At 55.9% G+C, this 20,605-nt stretch overlaps 1 protein-coding gene across 6 annotated transcripts in view; it reads left to right on the top strand.

Annotated features, from left to right (window-relative positions):
• The window catches only part of SRGAP3 (SLIT-ROBO Rho GTPase activating protein 3), a 331,270-nt gene that overhangs the window by 264,938 nt on the left and 45,727 nt on the right, over nt 1-20,605 (top strand). For all 6 annotated transcript variants that reach the window (XR_011379673.1, XM_070051217.1, XM_070051214.1 and 3 more), the window contains 5 exons: nt 4,259-4,387; nt 5,431-5,652; nt 7,292-7,393; nt 9,993-10,190; nt 16,179-16,263. Coding sequence is in view for 5 of the 6 variants with exons in the window: in XM_070051217.1 (XP_069907318.1) it covers nt 4,259-4,387; nt 5,431-5,652; nt 7,292-7,393; nt 9,993-10,190; nt 16,179-16,263 (736 nt within the window). In the remaining variant the exon portion in view is untranslated. The remainder of the gene's footprint in view (nt 1-4,258; nt 4,388-5,430; nt 5,653-7,291; nt 7,394-9,992; nt 10,191-16,178; nt 16,264-20,605) is intronic.

Raw genomic sequence — 20,605 nt, forward strand, 5'->3', positions numbered from 1 at the left:
AGATGGTGAAACCCTGTCTGGCGTTAGTTCTGAGATCCTTTCATGATGTCTGCCGTGGCCAGGGGACTTCAAGGGACAGCACAGGTGCTGCCTTTTGTGTCAACCTCAGCTAATAACTTATGAGTTTCCTTTCTTCTTAAGAGGCTATGCTTTTCTGTTGTTGAGTTCTCTATATCCATTCATTCCACACAGTCAGAAACACTTGCTGAGCTCCCTTTGCCAAACACAGTCCTGCGTATTTGTTGGGATCCCTGTGAGTCCTTTATCTCTGGAAACTCGAGGAGGGTGGGTGGGAACAAAACCCAACAGGACCGAGGCAAGCTGGAGAAGTAACAGGAGGCAAATGAAAGAGAATTCCAGGGTGGTTTCTGGAAGCAAAGAAAAATCCAATTACCAGGCGGAGACTCAATTTAAAAAATAGGCAAAGGCTTTGAGGAGCCATTTCCCCAGAGAACATATGGTGTGGCCAACACTTAGCTGAAAAGATGTTCAGCCTCATTAGCGAAGAGGGAAGATCAGACGAAAGCCAGGATGAGACACCACCTCACACCCACTCAGATGGCTGGAAGTGAGGCAGGCAGACGGGAGCAAGTGCTGGTGAGGGTGTGGGGAAGCTGGCATCTTCGCACACTGCCGGAGAGAACTTGAGAGGGTCTGCTGCTTTGGAAGGCGTCTGGTAGTTCCTCAGAGTGATCGATGTAGACTTGGTTACCGTGAGAGTCGGCATTTCCAGTCCTGAGTGTCTACTGAGAGAAAGAAAGGCACGGGTCCAGGCAAAACCCCACCCACACCCCCACAGATATCTCGAGCCGCCTAGTCATGGTCACCGCAAGGTGGAGACAGTGCACGTGTTCAGCTGCTGAAGTGAGTCAAGTGTGGCCAATCTGTTATCAAGAGTTTGGTCCCTGTCCTTGGTGCTGAATGAAGGTTTGCGGGTAAAGGAAAGGGATAAAGTTCAACTTGTGAGTGGCCGGGCACCAAGGAAGCCTCTTATGTCTCTGGAACTGCCCGCTGAGGAAGGTCTCGGGCTCTCAGGGAGGCTGCAGGGGTAGGGGTAGGGGTGCTGAGCCCGGTGCTGAGGCCATCTGCGGTCTGATACCAGGCATCTCAGGTGTCAGTGCCATTCCTTGGGAAACTTGCTTTGTCGTGAGGGACACAGCAGGACGATCTGTACAGCCGAGTAGCTGCAGAGCAGTATTTGAGATCTGAAAGAGGCGAAGCGTTGTGTTGAGAGATTCCAGTGTTTCGTTAACCAGGATGAAGACCACTCGGCCTGCAGCCCACGCTTATTGCGCCCTTGGCTATTCATATCCCTTTGTTTCTTGTTCTGGCAAATTCCAGCTGTTGCCTGTGCTGACCAAGCAAGGCCAGGCGACTTTGTCACGGAAGCCAGCTTTCTTAAGGCCTTGTTTCTGGAATCCATAGCAGGGAGCTGCATTGGAAGAGGAGCAGCCAGTATAGGAACCATACCATATGGGATGCTGGCACTGCAGGCGGAGGCTTAGCCTCCAATGCCACAGCGCTGGTCTCTGTGTATCAGTTTTAACATTTTTCAGTCAGTCAGAAGCCCAGTAGTTTGTTTTGGTTATCAGAATATGCACAGGAGGCCGGCGCCGCAGCTCACTAGGCTAATCCTCCACCTTGCGGCACTGGCACACGGGGTTCTAGCCCTGGTCGGGGTGCCGGATTCTGTCCCGGTTGTCCCTCTTCCAGGCCAGCTCTCTGCTGTGGCCCGGGAGTGCAGTGGAGGATGGCCCGAGTCCTTGGGCCCTGCACCCCATGGGAGACCAGGATAAGTACCTGGCTCCTGCCATCGGATCAGCGCAGTGCGCTGGCCACAGCGCGCTGGCCACAGCGGCCATTGGAGGGTGAACCAACAGCAAAGGAAGACCTTTCTCTGTGTGTCTCTCTCTCACTGTCCACTCTGCCTGTCAAAAAAAAAAAAAAAGAATATGCACAGAAAAGAGAGATGTACCTGGTCCAGGAACATATCCAGACAGTGGAGAATTATTCAGCCATGAAAAAGAATGCGTTTCTGATGAGACGTAGACCCAGTGTGCGCGGTGAGGGAAGCTGGTGTGAAGGCACTGGATGTCGTGCCGTGGCAGGTGGACAGGTGGGGGCTTCAGAGAAGACCGACCCACGGAGGATGTCCCGAGGAGGAAGAGCTTGATGGGTACAGGGGCCAGCAGAGAAGGGGCGGCTGCTCACAGCACGGTGTTTGTTTTCATCCTAAATCTAGGTAGCAGTGATGGCTGTACCACTCCATGACTATAACAAATAAAAGTAGACTAAAATAAATAAAAGCAAGACTGGCAGAGAGTTGCAGGACTGTGCCTCAGGGAACAGAGAGCCGTAGGGAGTGCCCTGACTGGCAGCCGGGAAGCTGATGTTCAGTTCAGAGTTGTTTGCTGCTTAGCCTCTCTTCAGTTCTCTTGCTCTCCTGTAAAACAGGTGAGGTGAGCTAAGCTGCCTTTATGATCATTTGCAGGCCTGGAATGTGATGAGGGCGCCTAGTGCAGACAGTGGACATGGGCCAGGGGGGCCAGTGCTGTCTGTGGGGCGGGTGCACAGCTGGACAGGAGGTCACTGCCACGGGACATCTGCTCCTGGCTGTTCTCAGAATGAGAGGACCGGGGGTGGGGGTCGTGGGAGATCTCAGGAGGAAGAGGATGACATGGGACTCCCACTAGGAAGCTGGAACTTGATGTGCAGTGAGGAAGGTTTAGGGTAACTTGGAGAGGAGACCCTTTTCTCTGAGGAGTGCCATCTTCCTCCTCCGCACAGGGGCTCCTGGGTCTGGCAGGGCAGGGGACAGCTCTCCCGCCCCCTGCTGCTTCTGTCCTCCCTGCCGGGCCAGGGCAGTCAGGTTCGGGCTTGGGGCTGCCTTGGCCGCTTGCCTCCAACAGCTGCCCTCTGCCTCCCTCCTGCCCTCCCGTCAACAAGAGTCGCCTGAGATGCCCCTGGGTGGGGTCATGCTGAGAATCGCCGTGAGCAGGGATCTCCGGTGGGGGCACTGGCGGTCCACGGTGGACAGAGGCAGAAATGCGGGTGATCCCAGGGAGTGGAGAAGACAGATTGGGGCGGGTGCAGGGGCAGTGGAGATGGGGTGGCGGTGTTTGGACACCACTGTCGCCAGAGGCCGGCATGACCACATTGTGTAGGAAGGAGTGGACCACAGGGGAGGATGCACTGCCAGGAATAGGGCATGTGTCTGAAGGCCTCAAGGTGGCGATGAACTTCACCTCCCTTATTTTTTTAAAGATTTATTTATTTATTTGAGAGAGTTGCAGATGCTGAGAGGAAGAGATAAAGAGAAAGACGTCTCTGGCCGGTGCCGTGGCTCACTAGGCTAATCCTCCGCCTGCGGTGCTGGCACCCCAGGTTCTAGTCCCAGTTGGGGTGCTGGATTCTGTCCCGGTTGCTCCTCTTCCAGTCCAGCTCTCTGCTGTGGCCCGGGAAGGCAGTGGAGGATGGCCCAAGTGCTTGGGCCCTGCACCTGCATGGGAGACCAGGAGGAAGCACCTGGCTCCTGGCTTTGGATCAGCGCGGTGCGCCGGCCATAGTGGCCATTTGGGGGGTGAAGCAACAGAAGGAAGACCTTCCTCTCTGTCTCTCACTGTCTAACTCTGCCTGTCAAAAAAAAAAAAAAAAAAAAAAAGAGAGAGAGAGAGAGAGAAAGGTCTCTCATCAGCTGGTTCTCTCCCCAAATGGCTGCAACAGCCAGAACTGAGCCAATCTAAAACCAGGAACCAGGAGCTTCTTCCAGATCTCCCATATGGGTGCAGTAGCCCAAACACTGGGTCATCTTCCACTGCTTTCCTCGGCTACCAGCAGAGAGCTAGATCTGAAGAGAGGTAGCTGGGACTAGAACTGGTGCCCGTATGGGATGCTGGCACTGCAGGTGGAGACTTAGCCCACTCTACCACAGTGCTAGCCCTGAACTTGGTCCCTTAAAGGAAAGATGAAGAGGTTCGGCAAGGAGGGTGGCATGGAGAAGACAGGGCTCCAGAAGTGGTCAGGCCCGGTCCTGGGGCGCTTCATGTGCTGTGGCCAGCAGTTGGGAGGGTGCCGAGTAGGGGCCTTGGTGATACCCGACCCTGGCGGGAGACCATCACAAGGCTGCCACTGCTGTGGTTGGCTGCATGTGAGCTGCAAGGTGAGCTCAGGCCCGCGGCACCGGCGGCTCGAGGTGAAGAGGATCGCAGATCCCTCCAGAGCGGGCTGGGCCCTGAGTCCCCTCCCTTTCTTCTTCCAGAGGCAGGCCAAGTACTCCGAGAACAAGCTCAAGTGCACGAAGGCCCGCAACGACTACTTGCTGAACCTGGCAGCCACCAACGCGGCGATCAGCAAATACTACATCCATGATGTCTCCGACCTGATCGATGTGAGCGCCCCCGGGGAGCCTGGCACTGCCCAGGTCCTCGCCCAGGCTGGCCTGGGTCCTTAGCTGCCGTGCAGGGGTGGCCAGAGGCCTTTGCAGCCTGCTGGAGGGGGCGGGGGGCTGCTGAACCACGGGTGGGCCCTACACGGTTCTCTCGGGCACAGTCGCATGTTCAGCACCACCTGCCCATGGGCCCTCCTGCTCTGCTGGGTTTGAGGGGTCTGCGGGGTGTCCCATGCAATGCGTGCCCTGGGGGTTCCACCGTGGTAAAGGAGGTGTTAACGCGCAGCAGAATGGCACAGATCAGCTTCCCGTGGGGGTGGAGTCAGGCGGTTTAAACCAACGAGGAATGAAACGCTGGTCCCTGAGGACCACGCTGGGGACAATGGGCCTGGTGTTCTCTCCTTCCTGCACAGATGGGAGTCCTGGCCCCTGGCTGCTCAGTCCAGGATCCTGAGTGGCTGGTGGATCCTTGCCCACCGGCCCTGGGGTGTCCTGCTGGGCAGTCAGAGATTCCCTCTTGGCAAGAGAGGGAGCTGCTTGGCCTCCGCAGTGGCCTGAGGCCAGACCCCTCCTCTCTCCTGCTTCTGGACTCTGATTTGTATTCTTTCAGCCCCATTGTTAGTTCAGTATTTGTTGAGTTGCTACTGTGGTCTATGACTTGAGAAGCAGCTGTGGGCAAGAGCCAGTGGCTTAGTCCTCATGGGACTCACCCCACAGAGGACGCATTCTTGGGCAATCCCAGTGCCAGGTGCCACCGTGAGGGAGGTGAAGGAAACATGGACCCTGACCCTAACTCTCAGTGAAGGACATCAAGGAAGACTTCCTGGAGGAAGTGACTTCTAAACTGAATCCAGAAGGCAGAGGGGTGCACTCGCAGAAGCCTAAGAATGAGAAAGGCGGCCGAGGAAAGCTCTTAGCTCCCTTCTGAGGGCACTGCGTGGTCTGGGGTATGGGGCAGTGTCCAGAGGGCACCAGGCCTGCGGGTGGATGGCTCTGTGGCCTGGGCACTCACAGATATGCTCCTGTCGTTGCCTCTCCCCAAGTGCTGCGATTTGGGCTTTCACGCCAGCCTGGCCCGCACCTTCCGGACCTACCTCTCAGCGGAATACAACCTGGAGACCTCGCGCCACGAGGGGCTGGACGCCATCGAGAGCGCCGTGGACAGCCTGGATTCCCGGAGTGACAAGCACACAGTCATGGACATGTGCAACCAGGTCTTCTGCCCGCCACTCAAGTTCGAGTTCCAGCCCCACATGGGGGACGAGGTCGGCCTCCCCGGCAGCCTGCGCTTGCGCTGTGTCCTTTCTTGTTTTCATTTTTTAAAAATTACTTATTAATTTGAAAGAGAACGAGAGAGAGAAACGATGAGTTGGCTCCCATCCACTGGTTCACTCCCTGAAGTCCACAGCTAAATCTGGAAGCTGGGGACTCAAGCCAGGTCTCCCACGTGGGCAGCAGGAACCCACCGGCCCGAGCCGTCACCTCTGGTCCCCAGGGTGTGCATCAGCGGGAAGCTGGGATTTAGAACCGGAGCCAGCATGGAGCCCAGGTGCTTTAATGTAGGGTGCAGATGGCGTAACCGCTGGGCTCAAGCCGCTCCTCAGGCACGTGTGTCATAGCCTGTTTTCTGTTGTTAACACAAGTCTGGATAACTTATAAAGAACAGTACTCGGGTGGCTGCTGCCTCTGGAGGCTGGGAAGTCTGGGTGCGTGGCGCTGCCTGCCCCGCCCCCACCCCCCCAAGAGCTGCCACCCACCTGTCTGAGGTGCCTGCAGGGCTCCTGCACAGATCCTGGCTCTGTTCTGAACATTTGAAAAAGGGAGGCAGGGCGGATGCTTGCCCCCAGCCCCAGCGTAGAGCTACTGGTCAGCCCAGGGTCACAATCCTGGACACAAATGGCCGCTGGGCTGCTTCTCCCTCTTGGAGCAGGGGACCCAGGCCTGCCCCTGGACTCCAGGGAGCTTAGCCACCACCTCGGCACCCTGCACCCTGCTCAGCTTTGCCTGTTTTCTTCGTGTGCCAAGGGGTGCTGATGCTCCTGCCTCACCCCACTGCCCCCGTGCAGTCCTGCGCCCCACCCCCACTGTGTGGCTGCTGCTGAGCACTGTCCAGTGTGGTAGTGGGGGATCACTGGCTCAGTCTGCAGAGGCATCCGGTCCCTTCAGGTGTTCCCGGAAGGGGTGGGGGCTAAGGTACAGCCAGATGAAAGCGTAGGGAGGATGGTACGGTTGTTACTCGGCATCCAGACGGCAAAACGCTCCAGTCCCTTATGTGACACGGTGTGGCACCTGGACAGAACCTGCACACATCCTCCCGTACCCCGTCCGTCATGCCATGTAACACAACGTGCATGCTGTGTGATGTGCTGTCGTTCTGCCCTGTTGGTTAGGGAGTAACGATAGCACACACACTCGCGCACGCTGTCTGCACCTGTTCAGTCCAGAGGCAGTGGTTTTCCCTCTGTGTTTTCGGTCCGTGCTTGGCTGGACCTGTGGGTGTGAGCCCCCTGGGTGTGGAGGCTGGCCGTGCTCTCCCACAGGGGAGGAGGGGCTCACAGAGCCACCACCTGTGTCTTCCGTGGGGTCGGCAGTGCTTGATGCAGCCGCCTGCATCTTGCTTCTCCCAGGCGCTCGCTCTCTTGCCTCAGCTCCCTGCCTTGAAGTCCAGGGCTTGGCTCTGCTGGATGAGGTCGCGTCCAAGCTCTTAGTGACCCCTTGGGTGCTCCACAGACACGGAATGTGTGACTGGGAGGCAAGAGGGCGGCCGCTGGGCAGGAACAGTTGGGTTCCCGTGGGGCCCTGCGTGCGAGCCACGTGCCTCAGGCTGGGGTCTTCACCTGTCCGAGGGATGTTAAGGACGGGTGAGTGGGCTCGGCAAGCACAGGTGGGGCTGTGTCTCTGCAGGTATGCCAGGTCAGCGCCCAGCAGCCCGTGCAGACGGAATTGCTCATGCGGCACCACCAGCTGCAGTCCAGACTGGCCACGCTCAGGATAGAGAATGAGGAGGTGAGTGGCCCCTGCCTGCCCGGGAAGGGGTCTCCCCCGCGGCAGCCTGGCCCATCCTGTCCTGGGGAGTCCACTCCTGCTGTGGAACGCGTAAGGCTCGATGGTTTACCTGTCAGAGGGGGTGTCGCACAACCCCGAGAGCCACTCTCCCCGGGAGTCCCCAACAGCCTGGGGCAGAGCTCACAAGATGCTGGGGGAAGGAAAGATGCGAGAGGGCGGGGTCTGTGCCCGCGGCGATCCTGAGCAGGTGCGTCGTAGGTGCAGAGGGGAGACCCAGGGCGGGCTCCACAGGATTCGTCTGGCTGCTGAGGTCAGAGGTGGCTCCTCTGGCTGTCTCAGTGCTGGTTTCTATTTTTGGCAGTGGGGTTTCTATTTTTCTCATCAGAAGTAATGGTGGGCATTTGAAAATTCACGGAAAAATAAGGGAGTGGACAAGTCTTACCCTGCCCAGCACCCCCTCACACACATGCAGCCAGGGGCCCGGATGGAAATAGTGGCTGTGGCCGCTGCACTCCAGGGTGGACTGAAGGGACCACGTGGGAAACACCTGACCACAGCCTGGGCACCTCCCTCCAAGGAGGATGTCAGCCAGCCAGAGTCTCCAGGAGGCAGGACACCAGGGTGGGGGAGGAGCCACCCATGGTGTGGGCAGCAGCTTTATCCTGGGACGTGCAGTCAGGTGGGAGGTCCTGTCTTCAGAGCTCAGGAGGGGGCCTGGGCAGAGAGGCCAGTGCACTCTGTGTCTCCGGTAAGGACAGATCTGGGACAAATGGGACAGAGCGTGGCCCAGGATGACAGTAGTCACAGCAGGGCTGGGGGTGGCCGTCTCGAGCCACGCTGTGTGTTTGTGTTTCAAATCTGGCAAGACACGGAGATACCAAGCATTTTCCTTATTCCTGTGTGCCCTTCGTCTTCCCCTGGAGGAGTTTGAATTGTTTATGTGGATCATAACATGAATGGAATTCAAACTGGAAATGAGGTCTGTAGAAAAGAGAGTGGAACAGATCTTCTCCACGTGGGCTGTTAACGGCTGTGAATCACCTGGTGCTGAACCTGAGTGGGTCTGCATTCGGAAGGAGAATGCTTCACCCCGCAGGTGTTTTGCTGAGTCGTATTTATTCAGGTGTTCGTTGAGCTTGTCTTCATGCTGGCACTGCTCTGGATGGAGAGTAAACGGGGTGAACCTGACAGTGTAGTGTCCCCTCCCCTGGAGCTCGTATCCCAGTGAGAGAAGACAGATTAAAAACTGTGACACTAAATGAAGCAAACCAGTGAGTGAGTGAGTGTGCATGAGAGGTGCTTCAGAAGGGTTGTGGAAATGGAATTGAAAGAGAAGTTTATTTTGGTGTGAAAAAAAATTTGTAAGAAGTGGACACACACACACACACACACAGTGGGGGTAGGGGAGAAAGAGAGAGAGAGGGAGGGAGGGAGGGAGAGAGAGAGAGAGAGAGAGAGAGAGAAATGTCTTCCACCCACTGGTTCGCTCCCCCAGTCACTCCAACTGCCAGGGCTGAAGCCAGGAGCCAGGAACTCCACACAGGTCCCCCATGAGGGTGCCAGGGGCCCAAGCTCTTGGATCATCATCCACTGGCCCCCAAGATGCGTTAGGAAGGAGCTAGATTGGAACTGGAACAGCTGGGCCTTGAACCAACACTCCAGTAGGTGATGCAGGTATCCCAAGGGGCAGTTTACCAGGCTGCACCATGGTGCCTGTCCCCAGATTTCTGAAATTCATGCATATGAGCGGTCTTCAGAAAGTTTATGAGAAATGAGTGTTCTGGAAAAACGGTGCAGGGCTTTCAAGATTTTTTGCACCAAAATCAACTTATCTTTTAATTCTGTTTTTCCACAAAACTTCCAAAGTACCCTCATATTAGACAGTGATAGACAGTAAGTTAAGACATCAGAAGGGGCTGATGTCACCAGGAGGGGACATTTAAGCTGGGGTCTGACTGACATCAAAGAGACTTTGAGACATGGATTTGCACAAAGGTAGACACGGCTTTCCCCGTGGCTCTCTAAGTGTGGGTTCTGCCACGTAGGCACAGCTCAGGGTGGTAGTGAGGTCGGGGCGCCTGTGCCCTGCTTGTGTGGCCTTGGGTGGTCCCACCTGGCTGCAGGAGAGAGGTCGAGTCCACCTGAGCAGCCGGTGCCTCCGCTGCCAGCTTCACAGAGCTCCCCAGGGATGGTACCCAGGAAGTTCACCGAGGGAGAGTGCTGCCCACTCCAGCCAGGCTCTGCCCCTCCCTCCTCTGAAGGAAGAGGACTTAGGGTTCCATGGTACCGACCGTATGCAGGGGAGGAGCCAATCTGGGGCTGCAGAATCAGGCCAAGAGAAGCAAACCTGGAAGCTTGCACCTAGTTCTTCCCCGCATTGTCCAGGGTTCTGTCTGGCCGAAGCAGGACAATGAGATGGCCTTTGATTCGACCCACCTGGCACATATCAGTGTAATGGGGCCATCTGTGACTGCGTGTGTCCTGCCCACCTCCTGGAGGCTGCACGGAGAGGTGGGGGTCGAGTCACCGTTAGGAAGGGACTTTGGAGTGTCCCAGTCATCTGGAGAGCAACAGTTGTGTCCGTGTGCCATCTCCCCAGGTGAGGAAGACCCTGGACGCCACCATGCAGACCCTGCAGGACATGCTGACCGTGGAGGACTTCGACGTGTCCGACGCCTTCCAGCACAGCCGCTCCACAGAATCCGTGAAGTCGGCTGCCTCCGAGACCTACATGAGTAAGATCAACATCGCCAAGAGGAGGGCCAACCAGCAGGAGACCGAGGTGTTCTACTTCACGGTGAGTGGCCGCCCGACCCAGAGCCCACCGTCTGCAGAGTCCTGGCCCAGGAAACAGGAGACAGTGCAACCACAGAGGTCACTTTGACCAGTGTGGCTTGGTTTTCCAAAATGCAGAGAGTGAGTTACCAGTGAGAAGCAATGGCATTGACCTTGGCTGGCAGTTACGGAAATTTTCCTGCTCTGGGGAGAACAAAACAACCCAGAGAAAGAGAGAGACAGAGACAGAGACAGAGACAGAGACAGACAGAGACAGACAGAGAGTTGTATTCAGTTAGGTGAGACAAGAATGAGTAGCAAGCCTCAAAGTATGCTTTGGGTTTGGGGTTGAATTCTGTGAAATTTGGGGGTATGCACTTTGGAGACAATGACATTGACAACACAAGAAAATTGCTCAGGGGTTGCCAGCCCTTTGTGGAAGCTTCAGATTAGTCACTTTCCATTTGGCCAAGGACAGGAAGGGACAAAGCAAAGAGGACCTGGCTTTGGATCAGCACGGCTCTGTGGACTGTTGAGCGCTCGAGTTGTCCAGGCCCTTCAGCCCTGCATCTGCTCAGCTGTGTCCCTGCCCAGCAGTCACGCGGGCCCCTTGGAATGTGCTCGGGGCTGAGAGCCCAGCCCCTCCCTCCCAAACAGACCCTTGGAGTTGCGGCTGACGTGGATAGCACCACATTTTCCTTTATCCTCCTTAGCTTCCGACAGCTCCCTCGCCAGGATTTCTGGCCGCTGACGTCGGCTTGGTTCTCAGGGGTGATCCAGAGGAAGCTGCTTCCACATGACAGCCGTGCCCTGGCTGCGGGGGGCCGGCCGGGTTGTGGTTTCTGCAGGCTACACGCACAGTGCTCTCTGCCCTGCCTGGGGAGCTTGGGGATGAGTAGCCTCAGTGCCCAGGACCACCTCTGTGAACACGTTCCATTTGCAAATGCTTCTTTCTTTTCTTCTCTTTTTTATTGGAAAGGCAGAGAGGGAGAGAGGGATGGAGACAGAGGGAGGGAGGGAGGGATTGATTCCCTGCAGGAGTCTGATTACAGAGAAGAGCAGAATTGCACCCCCTTCTCTGCTAAACACTTCACATCCTAAGATCACACACCCTGGGAGCGTATGTAAACATCCCAACAGCGTTATTTTTAAAAATTCATGGAAAATGTAATTATAAGATAACTTTTTTTTTGGTGCAAAAAAAAAATTGAAATCCATGCCTCTGTGGAATCATCAAAAGCTTCATGGAAAATAAGGATTATGAGAAAGCTCTGGACTTCAAAGGTTTTTTTGCACCAAAATAAACGTATCTTTGATTTTATCTTCAGCTTTGTTTTGAGAGACAGAGAGGCAGACGAGCAGAGAGCTCGCATCCACTGGTTCCGTCCGCGTCCCCGGATGCCTGCAGAGTTGAAGCTGACGGCTGCGAATGCAGCTGAGGTCTCCTACCCGGGCGGCTGGAGCCTGTTCCCTGGGGCCGCCCCTGTGCCTCCCAGGCTTTGCCTTAGCAGGAAGCTGGAAAGTCAGGAGCCAGAGCCGGGATTGAACCCAAACGCTCTGAGATGGGACAGGGTTGGAGAGAGGATGGGGAGAATAGAGCCAGGCCAGTACCCACCCCTAAACTTAACTTTTAATTCCATTTCCCACCCACCCTTTGAAGTGCCTTTGGGGAAACTACTTTAAAGGTAACTTAATGTCGGCTCCTCTCTCCTCCCTGTGCGCAGCCGTACTAGAGACTGAGTGGTGATGTCCTGGGTTGGGCTCATGTTCCAGCAGTCAGGTTCCCTCGTGCCGGGCTCCGTGCGTGGTTCCAGACACTTGGTACCTAGTCTTCCACCTGTTTAGCGATTGGGCGGCCTCTGTGACTCAGGGCATGGCTTCCAAACTTGAAGTTCACAGATCAAGAAAACTAGTAATGTCCCAGGGTCAAGGCTGGAGACGGAGTTGTTGAAAATAAGCAACTGTGGTGCCGTTGACTGAACGGCGCTCATTTAATCCCTTCACAAGTCCAGTCATTCCCACATCAAACTTGATCTTGTGATAGCCTTGCCAAAGCTCTCATTGAGAACCGCAGTTGCTGGGGACAGCATTCGGCACAGCGAGGCAAGCTGCGGCTTCTGATGCCGGCATCCTGGATGGGAACGCTGGTTTGAGACACAGCTGCTCTGCTTCCGATGCAGCTCCCGCTAACGCATCTAAAAAAGCAGCAGAAGACGGCCCCAGTGCTTGGACCCCTGCCACCCAAGTGGGAGACCTGGATAGCATTCCTGGCTCCGGGCTTCAGCCTGGTCCAGCCCCAGCCATTGAGGCCGTTTGGGGAGTGAACCAGCAAATGCAAGACCTCAACCTTTCTCCTTCTCTTCTCTCTCCTCTTTGATATTCTGCCTTTCAAACAAACAAATTACTAACTAAATCTTTTTAAAAAAGATTTTATTTATTTATTTGAGAAGTAGAGTTATAGAGAGAAGAGAGAGACAGAGAGAAAGGTGTTTCATCTGTTGGTTCACTCCCCAAATGGCTGCAATGACAAAAGCTGAGCTGATCCGAAGCCAGGAGCCAGGAGCTTCCTCCGGGTCTCCTACATGGGTGCAGGGGCCCAAGCACTTGGGTCATCTTCTGCTGCTTTCCCAGGCCCTAACAGAGAGCTGGATCAGAAGAGTAGCAGCCGGGACTCGAACCGGTGCCCATATGGGATGCCAGAGCTGCAGGCAGAGGCTTAGCCTACTACACCACAGCACTGGCCCCATAACTAAATGTTTTTAAAAAAATCTATCACATGCCATCAATGAAAAAAAAATCCATATCTAATACTGATATGTAATTTCTGATAATAGATTAAAAAAAAAAGAAAAAAGAAAACCCACAGTTGAGCCACACTGTTTCTTCTGAGAGCACTCTTGGACCTTGTCAAGGACTAAAGCAAAGCTGATGTGTGTGAAGGATCCTGCGCTGTCCAGACACTCACCGTGTGCCCTGGGGGCCTCCTGTGTTCACAGAGCTGAGGGGCTCTGAGTGTGGGGGAGGGCTAGCAGCAGGCTTAGTTCACCTTGGCGGTGAAGACAGAGAGATTTGAGTAGCAGAAGCACAGAATCAAATACAGCTCTCCAGTGTCCAGGATCAATGGCCCTAATATGTTACATCACTCTCTCTCTCTCTTTTCAAATGTATTTATTTTCATTTTTTTGAAAGGCAGAGAGACAGAGATCTGTCAACTGCTGGTTCACTCTCCCCCAATGTCTGCAACAGCTAGGGCTGGGCCAAGTCGAAGCCAGGAGCCCTGAACCCCATCTGCAACAGCCAGGCTGGGCCAGGTCAAAGCCCGGAGCCCTGAACCCCATCTGGGGCTCCCAGGAGGGTGGCAGGGACCCAAGTACTTGAACTGTCACCTGCTGCCTTCCAGGTGCATTAGGAGGAAGCTGAATTGGAAGGGGAGGAGCTGGGACTTAAAGCTAGCACTCTGATAGGGATGGAGGCCCCTAAGCAGTGGCTTAACCGCTGCACCAAATGCCTGTCGCATTCTCGGTACTCAGGTTACTCTCCTGGGTGGCAGACACCCCTCAGGATTTCATGTTGTGGTGGTATTTGGGGTGTTTTTAGGACAAAATTTTCCTTTTAAGGCACACGCCAGTGTAAGGTGGTTGCGTTCTTTCTTCCGTCGGCTGCATGGGTGAAGCTTGGAAGAGCTAGGCCAGTGTCCGGGCCCACGAGCCCTAGGTGCACTGGGCACTCACCTGTAGATGGGACCTGAGGCCCGAGTCAGGGTCGCCGATTGGGATTGAGCTCCCATGAGCAGCCAGGAAGGGCACCCGCAGTCCCTGTGGACCCTCAGCCCTGCTTTATCCAGCGGATTCTGGAGCACGTGATACAGCTGAAGGTGGACACCTCCCCAGAGGGCCTCTGGGTAAGTGGTCTCCACGCCAGGCATACCCCTGAGTCATCTGCGATGTTGTTTCTTCTTTAAAAAGGTTTTTTAAAATTTTACTTATCCGAAAAGCAAAGTTACAGAGGGAGGAAGGGAGGGAGGGAGAGAGAGAGAAAGAGAGAGGGAGGGAGGGAGGGAGAGGGAGAGAGAGAGAAAGAAAGCAATCTTCCATCCACTGGTTCACTCTCCACGTGTCCACAACAGCCAGGGCTGAACCAGGCCAAAGCCAGGACACCAGGAGCTTCTTCTAGGTCTCCCACGTGAGTGCAGAGGCCCAAGCACTTGGGTCACCCTCCATTGCTTTCCCAGGGACTTTAGCAGGGAGCTGGATGGGAAGTGGAGCAGCCAAGACATGAAACAGTGCCCATACAGAATGCTGGCATTGCAGGTGGCGGCTTCACCCACTGTGCCACGACACCAGCCCCTGGGGTGTTGTTCCAAACTCAGGCTCTCAGCTGCCACGTTCCCTGAGGTGGGGCTCTGGGACCTTGAGTACTGCTGGGTCTCTGGTCCTCCCCAGAAGGGAGATGAGGATCCCGGGATGGCATCTGTGTTGTGACAGCACCCCCTGCTGGTTACAAAGGCTGGGGTCTTGTGGGTTCAGTCTCAGTGGACACAGACGTGTGCAGCCTCACCCAAGGCCCCACAGTGAGTGCTGCAGCCCCAGGCTCATGTCCATCTGGGTAGAGGAGGAGAGACGCTGTCTCCCCATCTGCAGGCCAAGACTTGGGGAGACCCCAGCCTGTGTGTTTGCGAAGCGTGGAGTCCTCTGCAGATACAGAGTGGAGTGACTGCTGACATCTGAAGGTCAAGAATGACCGTGGAGAAGTGGACACCCAGCCCCCTCCATCCCAGTCGTTCCTGGCCCCACACTCTCAAGATGGGCCCACATGAGGCTACCCAGCATTGCCTCTCCAGCACCGCCACCTTCAGCCCTCTTGCAGAGTGATGAGGTCTACCTGGAGCCTGCGGGCTCACTTGCCCGCCCGTACGGAGAGCACCGGCTGGGGCAGCAGAGCAGAGCTGTCTGACAAGGGAGCAGCGGGTGTGGGGCAGCTGTGTCTGCCCTTGACCTTGTTCTCAGAGCTTCAGCGGTCGCCGTTCTGTGTGCTCACACAGCTCCTTCACACACAGCATGGCCACTTGCTGCCCACCCTGGGCCTCTGCTCAGGGCTCCCCTCTGCAGCGAGGTGTCCCCGGGCTCCCAGACCACTGTTCCTGCTTGGTTTTCGTCCACAGCTTTCTTTATCGTTTCTTTCCCCACCTCACCCCCAGAGCGATGGGATCCAGTGAAATCCAAAGCTCCTCACCCATGCCAGAAACGAGACGGTTGCGGATCCCACCGCCTCTCGCCGCGGGGCTCAGCGGGGACGTGTCCCAGAGCGCCACAGCGGGGGGTGATGCGGGAAGCTGGGGCCTGGGCAGGTGTGGCGGAGGCCCAGACCGGCTGTGGGGCGGGGCCTGTGTTTCTGTTCTGGATGTTTCTGCTCCAGAGTGCACAGAGCTTGGCAACGCCTGGCCCTGGAAGGCCGCCCACAGCTGGTCACGGTGCACGGCTGACCTCGGCGAGACGGTGGGCAGACCGTTCTCCTGTGCTGTCCTTGTCTCCCCGACAGCCTGCGATCTTCATTCAGACACAGCCAGCGCCCTCTTCCCCCGGAGCAGGGCCTGGCGTGAGCCACACTTTCTCTGGCTCCTGACACGTCCCACAAGGCGCTGGCCTCACCTGCACAGCCTTGTGACATTCCCATCTCTGTTGCCCTTGGCCTGGAGGCACAGGGGAGCTCTGATGACTAAGAAAGTCTTGGCTTTGGTTCTGCCCGAGCCGCTGCCTGACAAAAGCCTCGTTCACAACCTCCTGGCTTCCTTTGTGCTCCCAAATCCTGACCTGAAGGCCCAGAGCCCTGCGAGGCTGGACAGTGGTGCAGAGCAGGCCCTGAGGCCTCTCCTTCCCCACTCCAGGTGTCTTGATGGTGACCTCACCCCCGTGACCTCTGTGACCCAGAGGTCGGTTGTTGCAAGCGGCTGGCAGAGGCTCCAGCCCGTGGCCCTGCCGTCTGTGACTCCTCTGTGCCTTGTGTCTTGCAGAAATTTAAGGAGTATGTGAACGGCAGTAACCTCATCACCAAGCTCCAGGCCAAGCACGCCCTACTCAAGCAGACGCTGGGCGAGGGTGAGTGTGTGCACAGACGCTGGGTGAGGGTGAGTGTGTGCAGGCCCTACTCAAGCAGACACTGGGCGAGGGTGAGTGTGTACACAGACGCTGGGCGAGGGTGAGTGTGTGCACAGATGCTGGGCAAGGGTGAGTGTGTGCGTGTATTCGCAAGGCTTTCCGCTCTGTGGTCCCTGAGGGGGCTGGCCAGCAGAGAGGGAGGCTTAGGGCAACTCACGGGTTGGGAGGTTCCCAGTCCAAGATCGGGCAGCCCCGTTAGTCTGGTGTCTGATGAGGCTGGGGGACATGTGCAGAGGGAGGACCCCACAGAAGCCAGGAAACAGTGAGAGCAGCCGGGCCTGCAGGGCAGTCACACCCACCGCCTCACGGGAACCACCTTCCAAACACACCGCCAGGGGTTTCGAGTGTCGGCGCTCCTGGACCCCACAGTTGTGTCAGGTCTCTGCGCTGAGTCCTTCAGCCATAAGCAGTAACGACATAGACGTCAGCATGAACTGGGGTGGAACCCTGTTCCCCACTGCGTCCTACTGTGGCCCCTTGAGCTGCTGAGGGGCCCAGGCACTTGGAGGCCTGGTACTGGGCCCACCTGTCAGGACAGAGCAGGCTGGAGTGTCACCTTGTGTCACACCACGGAAGCCCCAAGTCCAAGAGGGTTCATGCATAACATTCATTAATTCCTAAGAAACCACCGGAAGTCTGACTGGGAGAGACATGAGGGTGACTGGTGGCATCCCTGGGGCATGGGATGAGTGTGCAGAATTTGCAGCAGGAGACGTTTCGCTGACTTAAGTTGATGCAGTTCTTTCACACTGGGTGAAGGGGGTGTGGAGAAATCAAGCAGGATGAAGGGTGCCCAGCATGCGAGCTGATTGGCCCTTCTGACTGTCAGTCTCTCCGTGTGCTTGGCCCTCCGTTCAGTAGAGCACAGTTCTCAGAGAAGGAGAGGGAGGGGTTCCCCCTTCCATGTCATCTGGGGCTGCTTGATATTAGGAGCAACGATCAGGAAATTTTGAAAACAGTTGAGAAATGTGGGGCCAGTGGAAATTTTTCTTCTTTTTAGTGAAATGAGTGTCTAGTGCCTCCCTTTCTCTAAGGTTTCTCTCAACAGCGTGGCTCAGAGAGACCCGGCCTTGAGGAGACAGCAGCCCTTTCAGGCCACCTTCTCTCAGAAGTGGGGTTTTGAGGGATCCCAGACACAAGTCAGAACAAGTCAGGTGCCTTGCAGATCGGCAGCCCTTGTTACAAAGGACGTCCCTGGCACATCCTGGGACCGAGAGCCCATGCTCGCGTCTGCCCTAGGCTCCTCCTGTTTCATTGTCCTGGCCAGAGAATTCTTGGATTGCCCTCAGCTCTGGGCCTTAGGTCCAAGCCCTTTCTGTTACTCTGGGGTCTGGGCATTCTGTAAGCCCCACGGCATGCACTCCAAGTGTGGGTGGGCTTCCGGTTCACTGAGGGCCCCCCAGGACAAGCATGCCCCATCTGTGGAGCTGATGGGACACAGCCTTTTCAGGACAAGGTTTAACAGCCAGTCACAGGGCAGAGAGGCTGCCAGGGCCAAGAAGGGCTGACCTTCCAGAAAATGACTGGGACACCAGCTGGAAAATAGGCCCTTAAGGGCCAGCAGGCCTCGGAGGGTGAGGACAGGGCTCTCTGAGTTCTGATTTGGTTGGACGTTGAGGCGCTGTATCCCTGAAGGCGCTGGTGGTGGGCGTCGAGCTGCAGGGCAGTATGTTAGGTCCTTTCCCGGGGCATGTGTGTGTTGAGTTGTTCTCATGTCCACTCCATGGCCTCAGGTCTTCCATTCCTCCCTGCTCTCCCCGCCTGCCGTCTATCCATCTATGCAAAGACGGTGCTTTGCTGGGCCCTGCAGCACCCACTCTGGCCTTGAAAAGAAGACACACGCTCTGGTCTTTGTTTTAGAAGTCTCTGAGTGTCGACGCTGGGTGGGAGTCAGGAATCCAGAGCTGTGCTGGGTGGGACGCAGGCTGCCAGCCACACACCTGCCCTTGATCTTTTTTTTTTTTTTTAATTTTTATTAATTTATTTGAGAGGTAGAGTTACAGACAGTAAGAGGGAGAGATAGAAATGTCTTCCCTCTGTTGATTCACTCCCCAAATGGCCGCAACGGCCGGAGCTGCACTGATCTGAAGCCAGGAGCCAGGTGTTTCTTCCCAGTCTACCATGCAGGTGCAGGGGCCCAAGCACTTGGGCCATCTTCTACTCTTTCCTAGGCCACAGCAGAGAGCTGGATTGGAAGAGGAGCAGCCAGGACCAGACCCGGCACCCCTATGGGATGCTGGCACAGCAGCATAGGGGCCGCGGCGTATAGGGGCCACGGTGCAGGCCCCTCTGCCCTTGATCTTGAGGTGTAGATTGAGAGGTGCAGAATGAGCTTCAGGGGCCGGCGACATGGTGCAGTAGGTTAATCCTCCGCCTGTGGCGCCAGCATCCCATATGGGCGCTGGTTCTAGTCCCAGCAGCTCCTCTTCCAATCCAGCTCTCTGCTGTGGCCCGGGAGGGCAGTGGAGGATGGCCCAAGTCCTTGGGCCCCCTGCATCCACATGGAGACCAGGAAGAAGCACCTGGCTCCTGGCTTCAGGTCAGCGCAGCTCCGGCTGTTGTGGTCACCTGGGGAGTGAACCAGTGGACAGAAAACCTTTCTCTCTGTCTCTCCCTCTCACTGTCTGTAACTCTCTCTCTCAAATAAATAAATAAAATTAAAAAAAAAAAAGAATGTGCTTCAGACTTCCAAGTTAGGACTCACAGAAAAGAATTTTTATGTTTCCACAGTACATATTTATGGCATATTTGGTTAAATGCTTTAGAGAAGTCAACCTCTCCTGTTTGTGATGGAACAAGGACGGAAGCCTCAGCCGTTTTAGGTTCTTGTCATCCCTGCCTTCTTTCAGGAGACCCGTTCAGTCTCACATCTGGTGGTGTTCCCCACCTCACCTGTATTTTTCTCCAGGTGTGAAAAGCTTGAACAACCTGTATGGAGAAGTTCACCTCTGCCTACTGCCCCCCACCCCCACCCCAGCCCACCTAGGATGTACAAAAGCCCAGCCCCCTGGATCTAGTCCCTCTGCTACAAGTTCGGTCTGTGTGCATGCTGGCAGTTGCACCCACCTCTCAGGGTTTATTTTGGAATAAATTCAGCCTGGCTGTGGGTTCGTACCTCGTCTCCTCTCTGCTCTGTGCCCTTTTCCTTACATTTCATGCCCGTGTGAGGAAGTGCCAATCTGCACCCTTTTCCTTATATTTTGCACCCTTTTTCCTACAGTTTGTCTTTCTGTCTCGCGTCTGGGCTGCTAGAAGTTGCCGCTTGCCATGCATTGCTGCTGGACAGCGCTGGTGTGGCTCTCAGCTGGGCAGCAGGGCGGGGAGGGTGCTCTGTGGCTGTCACGATGACCAGGGCTCACACGCTGCTGGTGCGTGTGAGTGAAACCCAGGGATGGGAGACTGTAGTGCACGAGATGATGGTGAAGAGTTTAAGCCGGGGACAGTGAGGCTCAGAGAAAGGCAGTGACTTGACAAACTCAGAGCTGATGTGAGGATTAGCGCTGGGACCCGGACCTCTGCATTCGCAGGCCGGTTTTGACAGGGGGAGGAAAGACACTGTTTAATGTCTTCCCTTTGAGAGCCACACATTGAGTCCATGCCATCTTTTAGGGTGTGGCATCCCCAAAGCCCAGAAAGAGGTGGTGCTGTTAGAAGCCAAGTGGCACCTGTAGGGAGTTGCTGGGTCTGAGGGACACCTGTTCTCCCTCACCCCGTGTCTGTCAGGAATGGGATTCTCCTGGCAAAGCCCAGAGTTGAGTCAGACTGCCTGGGATGGAATCTGAATGCTGCCCTGAGCAGGGGCTGGCTGGGCAAAGTGCCCGCCAAGTCTGCTCACCTGTGGCCGCAGGGCTGACAGCGGTGTGCACCTGCACTGTACCGCTTCTTGCACGATTGCACGACCCATGTAGAGACTGTTATCATCGTTCAGCCGCAAGGTCCTTGGAGGTGTGGGGTTGCTCTCTTATCCACTTCTTCAACAAGTGTTTGCTGAGCACACGCTTCGTGCCAGCCACTAAGAGGTTGGTGGTACAGCAGCCTTAGGAGTGGACGCAATTCCTTCTCTGGTCACACACAGTGGGGGTCCACTGACAACGGCCCTGTGATGAAGCGAACCGTGAATAAGAGGGCATTGCTACACCATACATGGACAGGATGTAAAGAGAAATGGGATATAAAGAGACAGGTGTCAACTTTACATGGAGGAAGCCTTTCTCAACGTTTAAGCTGAGACCCAGAAGGCGAGGAGAAGGCGGCCCAGACAGAAGCTCTGAGGGCTGTTTGA

This window comes from Oryctolagus cuniculus, chromosome 10 (genome assembly GCF_964237555.1).
Source record: "Oryctolagus cuniculus chromosome 10, mOryCun1.1, whole genome shotgun sequence".
NCBI lineage: Eukaryota > Metazoa > Chordata > Mammalia > Lagomorpha > Leporidae > Oryctolagus > Oryctolagus cuniculus.